Genomic DNA, 13,653 nt, shown 5'->3' on the forward strand with positions numbered 1-13,653 from the left:
GGTGTGTACGTCTGGTCCATAGCATTTGATCTCTGTCTAGATCTTGAACGTGCTCATCTTCCAGCTGCAGGCCTCGCCTCATGCTGTTGTAAATTGTTTTGTAAATTTGATATACTTGCAGCTTTTTGCCGGGCTCCTCAGTCTACTTCATTATCATTGTTGCCTAGATGTTGTTGTTGTTGGATGTTGCTGCTGTACTTGTTCATTAGTCCATGCCCTTCTCTCAGCAGCAGTGACAACAAGAGCAGAAGCAAAAAAAGGCAGAAAAAACAGCAGTAGCCCGAGCTGTTCATAAACTTCTAAAATCAACTGCTGCTGCTGCCCTCTGTTTTCTCCGTTTGTATCTGTAGCTGTAGCTGTATTTATATCTGTATCTGGCCGATGTATCTACAAGCTGCAAGAATGCCTGCTTATTGCTGATTACTTTTATTGCTTCTGTGTGTGATTCATTACTTTTCGAGATAAGGTGGCCTGTCGCCTGGGCTTTCATCGCTGCTCTCGTTCTTCTACCTTTTTGTCTTAGTTTCTCTGCTATTCGATTGAATTTTTAGACAATTACCTCATTGTATTTCATGGCTGTTGAACTTGCATTCGGTTTATTTTTAGTCCAACTACAATTTCGCGTTAGGCTTTCTCGGGGCTGCTGAAAAAGAGGAATCTGCTGGTGATTCATCAGCTTAGACCAGCAGATGTGTGGACCCAGCCCAAAAATATTTGGTTGTCCCTTTTTATGTGGTCACATTCCAGCCTCGAAAGTGTACAGAAAATTTGTGTGTGCAAAGATTTTATATTTTGGGCTGGGGTTAAATTTAAACAACGCATTAAACATTTTACCAATTATTTAGTAAAAAAAAATTCGAGATTAAACTTGTATTAATTTGGATTTATAAATATTCGTTTATTGATGTTAAAAATGAGTTTTATGGTGAAAATACAAAAGGAACTTTTTTACTTTGGTATAAAATTTATTTATACTATATTTATACTATAAATGACAAAATTTAATTTTTATTAAATTAAAACAGTTTGCTTATAATCAAAAGCCAAAATCATAAACTCAACTTTTTCAGTCCAATAAACCCCTCGCTTATAAATTAAACAACTTAAACCAGAAATCAAAAGGTCAAAATTAAATATGTTTTTTTTAAATAATACATTTTTTTAAAGTCAAGTTACAAAAGGAACTCTATCTTCTGTTATTAAAAGAACTCGAATGTCTTTTCCTATTCTCCCCTTTAAGTTTCACCCTTTTTTTCTGGTATGCCCACAATGATCTTGTTTATTACGCTTAGTTTAATTTAAAAAGCCTCCTTAGCTGACGTCTTCAGCTCTGTCTTCGTCATCGGAGCTTCGTTTCGTTTCCTTCGTTTCGAAAGGCCCGGCTTTTGGAAGAATCCGATGCGATGCGATACGATCCAAACTACCCGACTTTGTCAGTTTGAAATTTACGATCCAGTATGAATCGCGACTTTCAAGCGAGCGGTTCGCACTTTGAATTGCGGCATTTTGACTTTGATTCGCCTGACTTTGTTGCTATTGTTTATTAGTATGCATTATTATTACTCTCGGCTGCCGGTTTCAATTGACATTAAAATTGATAAGCGGCAAACTAAAAATAAAACCAGGGGCCCGTTGCGAGTTGCATAAAAAGTAATGCGAAGCGAAGTCAGTTTCCTGAGTTTGAGTTGCATAAACTGTCGAATGCAGCAGGAAGCGAATGGCAGTGTTTTTATTTATTATTTATTTTTTACCAGCCATTCGCTTTGCTGGCCGCAAAAAAGAAAAAGTGAAATATGAAATTATGAAAAACGAGAAATATAAATACCAAAGTGTTTCAAGGCTGGCTATTCCACTTGTGTGTGCATAAATAACACAGAAAAATATAAATAATAAAAAGAAATACCCACCTCCACCCACCTGCAAATGAAAACTTTCTCAAAGTGCGACTGTCAAAATATAAAATCTTTGAAATGAAATCTTCGAAGTGACCGCAATCCCGTTGGCCATTACAAATCGTGTAGAAAAGATTCGGAAAAAGAACCAAAAACCCACGCAAACCGTTCACAAATAAGCATTTCACTTTGCTCAGTACAAAATGTGTTCTGAAATCTAAAAGGCGCATCTGTTTTTACATCTATATGCGCTGCACATGCCTATATTTCTATAATAGATGGGAAAAATTTACAGAAAGATGACACAAATTTCTAAGGGGCGCAAAATCAACAATTAGCAATTAAATCCCATAAATCACAAAGAGGCACCCCAGTTGTTGTTATTGTTGTTGTTTCTGTTGATCGTGCTGTTCTATATTTGGTTTATTTACCTACGTGAGCTGTTTGCCTTATGTCGCTTCTCTGATAAACCAGGCAAATAATACTCAAGATGATACTGGGGCCACAGTTTTCCACTGTGGAAACCCCTGCAAATATTTACCCCACTTTTGCAAGAGATAAATAATTTGAAACGAATAAAAGCGCAAGATCGCCAGAAGAACAAGTAATAAAGTAATAGTTATTAATATATTATCATAAATAATATATTATAGTAAATATTAATTGTCTGTAGAATGCAAATTTAAATATGTACGTTCCCATTGAAAAATCTAATTAGAGAGCAATGAATCAATAATGAGAAATAATTTTATTACAATTGTTAAAATGCAATACGAAGCTTTGTTGTTCTTAATAATATGATTATAACAATTGCATATAAAGAAAATAAATTTAAACTATTAAGAGGAACTTTTCTTTTTTTCTTTGTTTCTTTGTTTATAAGAGGAACTGTAAAATATAACAAAAATTGAACTGTAAAATATTTAATGGTCTCTAAAAGTTCTTAAATTAAAAAAGAGATTAGGTATGCTTTTAAAAACGTTTTTTTAAATTCTGGAAATATAAAAAATTTTAAAAGAGTTAAAGGATAGCCAAGGGTTAAGGTTTCTTTTTTTGCAAAGGAACTGAAAGAACTTCTTTGAAATGAAAGTTGCCCATCGGCTTTCTCCCTCGCACCCGCGCGTTCTTATCAGACATAACAAAGTGCTTGACCCAAGGAGACCCAACCAGAACAACAACAACAATAAAAGCAGTAACAACAACAACAACGAGAGCATAACAGCATCATCAGATTGCCAAACAGAATTCTGCGCAAGTGCAGCAGGTCTCTTTACCAAAAGAGCGAGCGAGAGGCCAATAAACTTAACGAAAGAGAGAGGGCTCCACAATTCCAATAAGAGAGAGAGAGCGACGCGCGCAGCTTTCGTTCAGTTTTTGGGGAGCCGTTTGGATGGTATCGTTGGATTTCGCAGCGGCATTTTACGCTCAAGTTTAAAACGAGGAGCCAAAGAGAAAAGAACGACCGCGAGGCGCAACGGAATACAAAAAGCGTCAAAAGAAATAAAAGAATCCAATCCGAAAACGCTCGTAAAAAATAAAAACAAATTGCAAACTAAATAAATAAATAAAACTCGGGATATCGAATGTCGTGGCGAGATAAAAATACGCACTAATCATATATATTTACAAATATAAATATTAATGCAAACTGCAGCGCAAAGTGCAAAACGCAGTGGACACCACTTGAAGAAAGGTGTGTGGGTGTGTGGGGATTTTAATCCTTCAAAAATAAATATAAATAAATGAGAAACTTTGGATTTGATTTTGCAATGTTTAATACTCGATTATTAATTTTTATAAAATATTAGATAAATTAAATAAATATTTTCAACATTTTTTAAAAAACTTTTATTTTAAAAAGAATATTTTTACTAATATAAATAAATCTAAATTGGTAACCAACATTGCAAAATATAAATAAAGTTTTTTTCAATATTTTTAAAAGCCATATTATAAAATCAATAAATAAATAAGACAAAACTTAACAAGCTGTTAATTTTTAAAGAAATGACAACGTTCCTTCTATAAAATATATAAACTATAATAAATAAAAAAATCATTTTCACATTTATTTAACCGTTTTGCAATAAACGTAAATTAAAAACCCGAACAAAGGAAATAAACCAGTCACGGAAGACATTGCTAAATAAATAAAACCTCCAAGTTAATATTTTGCAATGTGTTCCGTTCTGCAGCCGAGTGAATGCCAGCCGTGAAAACAAATAAATAAATAAAGAATTCCACTATATTTAACCAATCCCCTTTGTAGAGTGATGTGATGTCATAATAAAACTTTGCCCTTATCGACATTGCAAAAAAAGAAATAAACGATATCAGCGGAAAAGCGAGGTAAAAGTTAATAAATACCCGCGCGAACGAAAATCAAATTGCAATTTTGTGATAAACAAATCGACGAGCATGACGGACTACACGGATTACCTGGAAACCGCCTGGGAATTGGCCCTGGAGTATGGGGAATATCTGCCCTACTTGCTAATCACCTACGTGATAGTCACCCTGCTGCCAAAGTCCCTCATCCGGATGAAGCGCTTCGCGGATGCGGATTACGAGGCGAATAGGAACAACTACCATCGCTGCTACGGTCCAGAGCTCTGCTGTCATGTGTTGGCTCAGGAGGGAAAGGTGAAACAGAAGGCCAGGAAACCGGTGACCCGGGTTTATCCCAAGCGTCAGGTGGCTCCAACCAAATCAGAGCTACCTCCTCCAAGTCCAGCGCCTGTAAAGAGAAGTAATGTGACCAAGATAGCCAGGATGTTTGAGACGGGCAACACTCGGAAGGTCCAGGTCAACAGGGTGGCTCCCGTAACCCTGCCCGAGATCAGGATGTTCGGAGCCAGCGATGAATCCAGGGATTCCACACCATGTGCCTCGAGGAAAACGAGCATTGCCAGCCAGCTCTCCGCTCAACTGCAGCACATTGAGCAGACGATGCATCTGTGGCAGGAACTGGAAGAGGAGCCTGCAAAGAAATCATCTAATAACAACGATTGGGAACCCATGGCGGTGCCGGTGCCTAGGAGAACTCGGGGAACCTCAGCCACTCCTTCAACAGCTTCTCCTTTGTCCAGTTCCCCGGAACCAGAGCACTCGAGATCACCAGTTCTCCTGAGGAAACCACCCTCTCTCTGTCTGCAAACCAGCATGGAGGATATATTCCAAGTAATAGCGAGGAGTGCCGAGGAGCCAGAGTCAGATTGTCCCGATTGTCAGTGCCTCTCCCCAGTGACCAGCATTGATGATATACTCTCGGAAAGGAGGTTCTCACGTCCCTTGTCAGCCTACTCCATCACCGATCTCCTCAACGAAGAGCAGGCCTCCTGTGTGGAGGAGACCACCTACATCAACGACACCAGATGAGCATCCCGAAGGGACTGGAGAGCCATTTTATAGTGCCATCCCAAAGGGTCAGATGGAATCACCAGGGACAAAGCCTCGGGAGACCTTGCCAAGAATCAAGTTTCCTATAGAACTCCCACTCCTTTATTTTATTTGTTTAATCTAATGAAAACTTAAGCAAATCAAAGTAGAAACTCTTCCACTCAAATCGCAATCAAACCCTGTACTTAGTAAACCTAATTGTATAAAATGTTTTTTGTAATATCTCGAAAATCCCAAATCCCAAATTGCGAAGCATCTCATTAATAGAGAAAACAGTACTGCTAAACTAATATGCTGATTGTATGTATTAACTTATAAATAAATATGAATTTGTATGCTAGTATTACTTATCGTTAAATGTAATATATGTATGTTATAAATAAATATTGTATCAAATGCAACATAATAATAATAAAGAGAAAACACAGCTGCTAGAAGCATTTGAAAAATTTTAGATCATCGTGTTTAGTATATTTATTATTTGCACTTTTACCTGCTTTTCAGCTGCTAGCTAATTTATTTCGCCGTTTGTTTGGCAAGTCTTCAACCATCCAAGCGAAACATTCAATTTGTCAAATAAATTGACGCAAATCAAAACGTTTGAGCGATGATCATTAATTATAAATTGGGGAGAGAGATGGGAAAAGTTTTCGACCACAAAATGATTGTGATGTGAGGTAATTTCTGTGTAGCTGTGGCTTTTGATTGATTGAAGGCACTGAAGCGGATTTATAATGTCGAAGAGCTTAAAAATTATAGAAGATACCCTTTACACCCGAAAAAAAACTCTAAAAATACTAAATTTACTAAATATATATAAATAAACTAGATATATTAAATATATATAAATATAATAGTATACTAGACATACTTAATAATGCAAATTAGACATTTAATAGTGTGGAATTTATGTAAGAATAGTTTCGTTTCTTTTACTATTTTTCTTTTGGTGCAGTGAAAGGTATCTGTGGGGAGTATAAGATCTGTGAACCCTGGACCATTGAACCTTGGACATTGCAACAAATAGCGACTGCAATAATAATAAGTAATAAGAAAGAATAATAAATCCACAGCTGGCGACCTTATCAATCCCATTCTGTGCGCCTCTCGAGTTAATGCTGCCGCACCCATGGAACTATAGATAAAGTAGCCATAGTTCCGGGGAAAATTTCCAGTTTATTTATCCACAATTAAGCCGCAAAATTAGCCAGATGCCCACGCATTCCGCACTTGATCTTGAAACCTAACAATAAAAATCAAAATTGGCAACCTTAACTTGGCCTAATTGGCTTTCGGTTCGGTTTGGTTTGGTTTAGTTTTACCGGTTGCCAAATATTTAAACCAAAAAAGAAAAACGAATATGTTCATATGCTAATTTTTAACATTTTCTGTAGTTTCAAATATATTTTTCAGCGCATGCAAAAATCAAATGTCAATAAAGCAACGCAAAAAGGCAAATAAAAGCCAATAAAAATATTGTAAATTGGCATTTATTGGTTGACATTGTTGTGGCGTCATACCTATTGGTTGATGTGTTTATAGCATTTTATATTTTTTGGTTCTCTAGCGGAAGAATTCTACCTTTCAATTTCCATCACATCATCGGTTAATCAAATTGTTGTCGCGCTTTGTTTGTTTTCCTTGTTCATTAGCCCGCCAGCTTTTACCCAGTTTTTATGTGTGTTTTATCAATTTATATATGTGAGATGATGTGGATTTGGATGATTCATTCGGAGAGGTTCGAATTCATTGATAGGTGGCTTTATGTGGATGACACACGCTGAAATTCAAGAGAAATACGCCGCCGTTGTGAGGGAAAGAGTTAAGAGGGTCTCTTGAGGACCTTGGCTACTATATTTGTCTCTTCGATCGCAGGCCTTAAATTATCATAATTAAGGGTAATAAAGATTTAGCCACAAAATAAGTGACTAATTAAGATCCAAGTGGGTCAGCAAACATAAACAGAAATTCCTAAACATTGCATAAGCATATCAAACATAAATTTAACAAGATAACAAGATTATGAACTTCACCCCACAAACACAGTTTCTGTTCAAGATAAGATTCGTTTGTTTGTTATAACTCTTTATCGATATTCCAGTCACGCCATAACTTATGCCCATGTAAACACATGAATTAAGTTTTCGCTTTGCACTGACAGTTTATAAACTACAAAATAACTACAGGAAAGTAAACAAATCGACGCGAGTGCAGGGAAGTCGAATGAACGATGATACCCATATCGGTAGCGACTCTTCGCTTCTTATCTTTCCGAGAAACTGAGAGAACAAAACACCCAGAGAAAGAAATACGTTTAAAAACAGCATAACAAGATTATTGACTTAAGACCATTGCGTTTATAAGGGGTAGTATTGAGATAAACGCAAAGAAAAGGAATGTAAATATTCAAAGTGCATTATTTTTGCATTACCAAATGAATTATATATTTTTTTTAACTATGTAAAAAAACCAAACCTAATTTTTTGTAAGCCTGTTTCTATTGAGTTCCCAAAAGGATTCGCATTTATTAATATTATCTTATAACATAATCTTCTTTTCTTAAATTCATTCTTTAATATTTCAAAGTAAACTATTATAGATATATTAAAACAGATTTTTTTTTAAGAGTTTGAAGTTCTTTAAAATAAATAACATTTTTGTTTTATTTGCACCTTTTATTTTTATACAATTTTTTACTTTTGAAAATCTTAATTAAAAAGAAAACATTTAATTACCACTCAAAAGGCCCCAAGATCACTACGATTAGCTCCAAGTAGGCTTAAATTTCAAGAAAATGTACAAACCAATACTATTTCTGCCTTGGCAAGAACCAAATAGAACCCCTAGCTCGTTCTATTGTTTTGTTAGCCTGGCATTTCGCAGTGCAGCCTTATCTAATCGCATGACTCGCACTGTCTCCCTTGCGAGCTCTCCGGTTCTCCAGCTGGCGAGCGTAGAGCTCTAGACTCTAGAGCTCTAGAGCTTCGCCGAAGGTGCGCAATTAGCCAGGCGGCGATTGGCAGTCGCCAGATTGGCATTGTGCTGGCCGGCAGCAAAAGCGAACTTGAGTTCCCGATACATCAGCCCGTTCATTTGCTCATCCATCGCGGGTCACTAATGGAGCGTACTTGGCTCTGAAAGGCCTTCAGATTTCGAGGTGTGCCAGTGGGAAGTGCGACGCAGCAGCAGCTGGAAAATCGCGCTATTCGTTTAATAATAAACAAATATAGAAACAAACAAGCTATTAAATCGCCGGCATGGAAAAAGTAAAACTGGTAAAAGCTTTTTTTCCTTTCCCATATTTCCCTTACCTCAAACTACAAAAAACTGTTGACAAACAGAAGCGTTTTGTGTGACTCATGGCTCATTTAAAATTGGGAACAACCCAGGCGATAAGGCCGTCAGATTGTTGACCATATATTCGAGGCTATTAAAATGTTGTTAATTTCTTTATAAACGCATATTCATATTTGGGGCTTAGAGCGTGGGTGGTCTTGAGTATTTTTTGGAAAGTGAACGTAATCACGAATCTCGTCTACCTTTTTGTGTGTGTTTTTCAGGAATCACTATCTCTGGCCCACTCGCTGTCGGATAAACCACTGCCCCCATCGCCTTTGATACCCACAAGTTTGGAGGGCGGCAAAGTCTCCGATCGTTTGAGCAAACTCAAGTGTAATTCGGAGAACTGGAAGCAGAGGATAGGTAGTAATTTAATATAATATATATAAAAAAAAAATGAGAAAATCAAGAAATAAAATCCTAAATCCCCAGAACAAACCGATGCCAAGAAGTTCACAGTCGCTGGCCGACTGCAAAAGAAGGCCCAATCCCCCGTGGAACTCCAGTTCGAGCGTTCTGCCAATGATGCAGCCAAAAAATGTCCCATGCTGGAGGTGCGCAGCGCCAATCAACCGCAGTTGGGACTGGCCAAGAGCCCCTCCATGATGGTGACCTCGAGTACAAACAATAAAACCACAGCCCTTCGCAGTTTGAGTGTGAATCCCGAGGAGGAGGTGGTGCCCCCCAACTTGAGTCGCTCCAACAGCAGCAGTTCGGAATCGGATGGCGAGAGGACTTCGCCCCAGAATGCCAAGCAGAACAAGGAACTGGCCAACAACAAGAGTGCCGCTGCTCCCACCAATGTGGGCGCCAGGATTCAAGTGCCCCGCCTGGACGACAAGGAGACCTTCGAGAACTTCTTTGCTTCGAAACCTAAAAAGGAGGAGAACGTGGAGCTGGAGATCAGCGCTTTCGATGATATCAAGCCTACAGAACGGTGAGTTTAATCACTAAATATTCAAAATACATAACACGATTTTTACTTACAATAAAATTAAATCTTAACTCAAGAAGTTGGCCCTAATGTTAATTTAAGGGTAATATTTTTAAATTATATAGAAACAAATTTTTAACAATTATTCTAGAAAACTATTTCTTGAATGTTGAAAAGTATTTTTTAAAAGTACCACATTTTTTAAAGAAAAGTGATTGAATTTTGGTAATTTGTTGTATATTTTATGTTTTAAATTTAAAGCAGGCTTTAAGTTCGGAAATCCCATAAATTTTCATAGCCTAAAACCTACATTACATTTATCAGGCAAACAAGAAAAGGTCCCTAAAAAATGTTAAAAATTTGGTTGATTTTAATAAATATTTTTTTCCCCAAAGATTAGCTTTTGAAAGATTTCATTTTATTAGCCGAATTTCTAAAATATTGCATTATTTTTATAAGAGTCAAAAAAGTTTCGTAAAAATTAGACCTAGCATAAGTAAACAGGCATAATGAATTCCAAATTCTAAACAAAAATTTCCCTTTTCGAACAGTTTGGTGAGCAAGCGCCACGTGCAGGGTCCCAAGGGACGACGGGCCGCACGCAATCCTCTCAAGAGTTTGGCTGCTCGTGAGGACATTACCTCGGAGTACACGGAAATGAGGTCGGGCATAGCGGAGAGGGAACTGCGACGCCTCAAGCTGGAGTCATGTAAGTTGACCTAGGTAACCCCAATTAAATTAAATACTAAAGTTTATATTTCCCTCCAATAGATGGCCACAATGCCAACCTGGCTGCGGAGGCCATCGCTGGCTTAGCCTCCATTGAGGACTTCAAGTCGGTGGCCCTGCGCTCCTCCTCGATTCCCCTGCAGCAGATGTGGCTGCCGCACAAGCCGGTAATGCTGCTCCATGTCAAGGGTCGCACCCATGTGCAAACGCGGCTGGTGGAACCTGTGTACACCTCGCTGAATCGCGGAGATTGCTTCATCCTGGTGGCAGGATCCCAGCTATTCCGCTATGTGGGTTCCTTTGCCAATGTAATTGAGATCTCCAGGAGTAAGAAGATCTGCGCCGCTATAGTAGAGAACAAGGATTTGGGATGCACAGCCAGCCAGGAGGTGATCCTCACCGATGGCAAGTACTTGAAGGAGCGACAGTGGCGGCAATTTTGGCAGTTATTAGGGAAGAAAGAGGATGACCAGTCTGAGATGGCCGAATGTGGGCATGCCGACGAGGATGATGTCTTCGAGAGCAGTCTAATTGAGACCAACAAGATCTACGAGTACCAGGATGAGGCTCTCGTCCCCATGGAGAAGTTCTGGGGCTGCATACCCAAGGTGGACATGCTGGACACCCGCAAGGTTTTGGTCTTTGACTTTGGCGCCGAGATGTATGTGTGGAATGGCAAGAATGCCCCCTCGGATGCCAAGAGGGCTGCCATGAGATTGGCCCAGGAGCATTTTGGTGCCGAGGATTCGGCGGACTATGCCGATTGCTATCTGAATCCCCTAAACTACGTGGCCATCGTGGGTCGTCGTGAGAATGCCAAGTATGCCAAAAGATCAACTCAACGTCCCGAGTGGTGTGTTCTTGGCAAGATTACCCAGAATATGGAGACGGTGCTTTTTAAGGAAAAGTTCAGCGACTGGCCGGAGCTGGAACGCGAGGATCTGGAGAAGGATTACCTCTCAAATGGAGTGCATGTGGTACGGGCCTTGAATGGAGTCGCTTTGCACAAGGGAGAACCCTACCAGGAACCTAATCTTGTGCTGGAACAGGCCAACCTAGGTCGTGGCAATTTCTACTATGATACGGACACCATGCGGCACTTTGATGTGATCACCAAGTCCACGGACAAGTGGCAGATCCACGAATTTAATTTCGATGCAGCCAATAACCAGGAGGACTATGGTCACTTTTACTCCGCTGAGAGCTACATAGTTCGTTGGATCTACCAGATTTCTGTCACTGTTCGGGAGCTAAGTGGTAAGGTGTCCAATAGGAGCACTGTGGGTCGGGACAGGTGTGTCTACTTCACCTGGCAGGGTCAGGATTCGAGTGCTAACGAAAAAGGAGCCGCTGCTCTTTTAACCGTGGAATTGGACAAGGAGAAGGGCGCCCAGATGAGGGTTTCCCAGGGCGACGAGTGCACTGCCTTTGTCAGGCTCTTCCGGCAAATGTGGCAGCATCGCGGACGCAAGGAGCAGTGTCTGGAGAGGCGCAGCCAGTGGAGACTCTACCAGCTGCAGGGCAATGTCAACGAGGAGACGCTTCTCAAGGAAGTCGACTGCCAGTCCAGTCAGTTGAGATCCCGCAGTTCCATGCTTTTGATTCATGGCAGTCAGGGGGAGGTAATTGTTTGGCATGGAGCCAAGAGTGCTCCTCACACACGCAAGGTGGCCTTGGAGGCTGCTCAGGATCTGATCAAGCTGGTGCCCAAGGATCTCTTCAGCAGCGAATCAGCCAGCTTAAGCGAGGCGGAGGAGGGTTCCGAGGAGGAGCAGTGCAAGAAAGCCTTGGGTTTGAAGGAGTCCAGGGATGACTATGGCAGCTTGCTTAAGTCCACCAAGGCTTTTGATTACCAAATAAGGATCTTCAACTTCTCCAGCACCCAGGGTGTCTTCAAGGCCCTGGAACTGAGCGATCCCCTGCGCTGTCAGGATCTCCATTCTCCCTATCCCTTCAGTCAGGCTCAGCTGTACAATGCCAGGCAGCCAACCATCTTTCTGCTGGACGACGGCGATGAGCTGTGGCTCTGGATGGGCTGGTGGCCCCTAGAAGATGTGAAAAGTAAGTATAAACATCATAATATAAAAGAGCGCCCTTTTAAAAAGGAAAGTTTAACAACCTGAAAAAACGGCTTGACTTAGAAATCTAAAAACAAAAACCGAAATTCAGAAACAATTAATTAGTTAATACTATGTTTAAAATTATGCCAAATTTTTAAAATTAATATTTCTATTTTATTTTTAGTAAACACCGATGAGCGAAGCAGTCCCACCAACGACAACCGGGCTGGAGTAAATCGCTGGATCTCAGAGAGACGCGCTGCCCTCGAGACAGCCGTCGACTATTGGCGTGCCAAGCACGGCGAGAACGACAAGGAGCCCTTCCATGGCATCCGGGGCCAGGTGGTGTGGGCAGGCCTGGAGCCACTGGCCTTCAAGGCACTCTTTCCCCACTGGACAGAGCGTCCGGATGTGAGGGAAATCAACGAAGAGGTGGGTTGAAAAGCTATAAACCATTAAAAAATATTTATATAATTTGTTATCTTTTTTACAGGATGGACGAACTGATGCTTCCATAACCATCGGCACAATGCTGGCACAAATGACCCAGACCGAATACCCGCTGGAGGTCCTGAAAGCGCGTCCTTTGCCCGAGGGAGTGGAGCCCACCCGGCTGGAGGTCTATCTGAATGCAGAGGACTTCCAGGCGGCACTGGGCTGCAGCCGGGCGGAATTCGAGCAGCTGCCCATCTGGAAACAGACCAAGCTGAAGAAGGAGCGCGGGCTGTTCTAGGAGAGAGGCACAATGCAAACTTATAGACTTGAACACACAATCACAAATCACTTTTCTAAGCACTTTTTCGTAGGCGGCGATGCTTTTGCAGCGGAACTTTCGTATTCTATAGGCCTATATAGTATAGCATATACACACACGTGCGCATATCCCTATGTACTCTCTATTTTACACATATATATATTACATAGCCTTTAAATATGTAACGACTATTATACACAAGTGCACGATGCCAGGCAATAAATTTCAACTCGCTTCATTCGATAGCCGTTCGGAGTTCGAAGTTCTTCGATTTTACCTGTACATAATATTAAGTTGAGTTGTTTTACCATTATTTTATTTACTATTTTATCGATTTAACGAAATTGCATTTGTTTAATCTCTGCAAACACCAAAAAAAAAAAAGAAAAAGAAACCAACGAGCTCTCTCGTTCTATCATTGTTTTCAATTCGATATCATTTTAATGTTAGCTTTATTTTCCTAATTTTATAACTATGTATTTGTGTTTTTATTTTGTTAAAAACTATTGCGTATATTTAATTTTTATTAAATAACATTTTATTGTA

The 13,653-nt window shown here is 39.9% G+C and overlaps 2 protein-coding genes across 14 annotated transcripts in view; both read left to right on the forward strand.

Annotated features, from left to right (window-relative positions):
• Window positions 1–13,653, forward strand: part of Svil (Supervillin) — a 133,141-nt gene extending 119,488 nt beyond the window's left edge. For 8 of the 9 annotated variants that reach the window (XM_070214774.1, XM_070214772.1, XM_070214775.1 and 5 more), the window contains 6 exons: window positions 8,852–8,993; window positions 9,063–9,567; window positions 10,116–10,273; window positions 10,336–12,354; window positions 12,538–12,785; window positions 12,847–13,653. In XM_070214774.1, the coding sequence (XP_070070875.1) occupies window positions 8,852–8,993; window positions 9,063–9,567; window positions 10,116–10,273; window positions 10,336–12,354; window positions 12,538–12,785; window positions 12,847–13,086 (3,312 nt within the window). In that variant the 3' untranslated portion in view covers window positions 13,087–13,653. Of the gene's footprint in view, window positions 1–8,316; window positions 8,567–8,851; window positions 8,994–9,062; window positions 9,568–10,115; window positions 10,274–10,335; window positions 12,355–12,537; window positions 12,786–12,846 lie in introns of those variants that run through there. The other variant, XM_017156103.3, reaches the window with a different exon arrangement.
• LOC108067192 (uncharacterized) lies at window positions 1,514–5,745 on the forward strand. Of its 5 annotated transcripts, none has more exons than XM_070215112.1 (2): window positions 1,514–1,650; window positions 4,162–5,745. In XM_070215112.1, exon 2 carries the CDS (start codon window positions 4,311–4,313, stop codon window positions 5,268–5,270), a length of 960 nt encoding a protein of 319 aa, XP_070071213.1. In that variant the 5' UTR covers window positions 1,514–1,650; window positions 4,162–4,310; the 3' UTR covers window positions 5,271–5,745. The 5 variants fall into 5 exon arrangements, with proteins under 5 accessions (XP_070071213.1, XP_017011601.2, XP_070071214.1 ...); XM_017156112.3 differs by having other exon boundaries at window positions 1,528–1,546; XM_070215113.1 differs by lacking the exon at window positions 1,514–1,650 and adding an exon at window positions 1,651–1,665.

Source organism: Drosophila takahashii, chromosome 3L (genome assembly GCF_030179915.1).
Source record: "Drosophila takahashii strain IR98-3 E-12201 chromosome 3L, DtakHiC1v2, whole genome shotgun sequence".
NCBI classification, from domain to species: domain Eukaryota; kingdom Metazoa; phylum Arthropoda; class Insecta; order Diptera; family Drosophilidae; genus Drosophila; species Drosophila takahashii.

Coding starts and splice junctions, on each gene's coding strand:
- LOC108067192 (XM_070215112.1), top strand. CDS start 4,311: ATGACGGACTACACGGATTACCTGGAAACCGCCTGGGAATTGGCCCTG.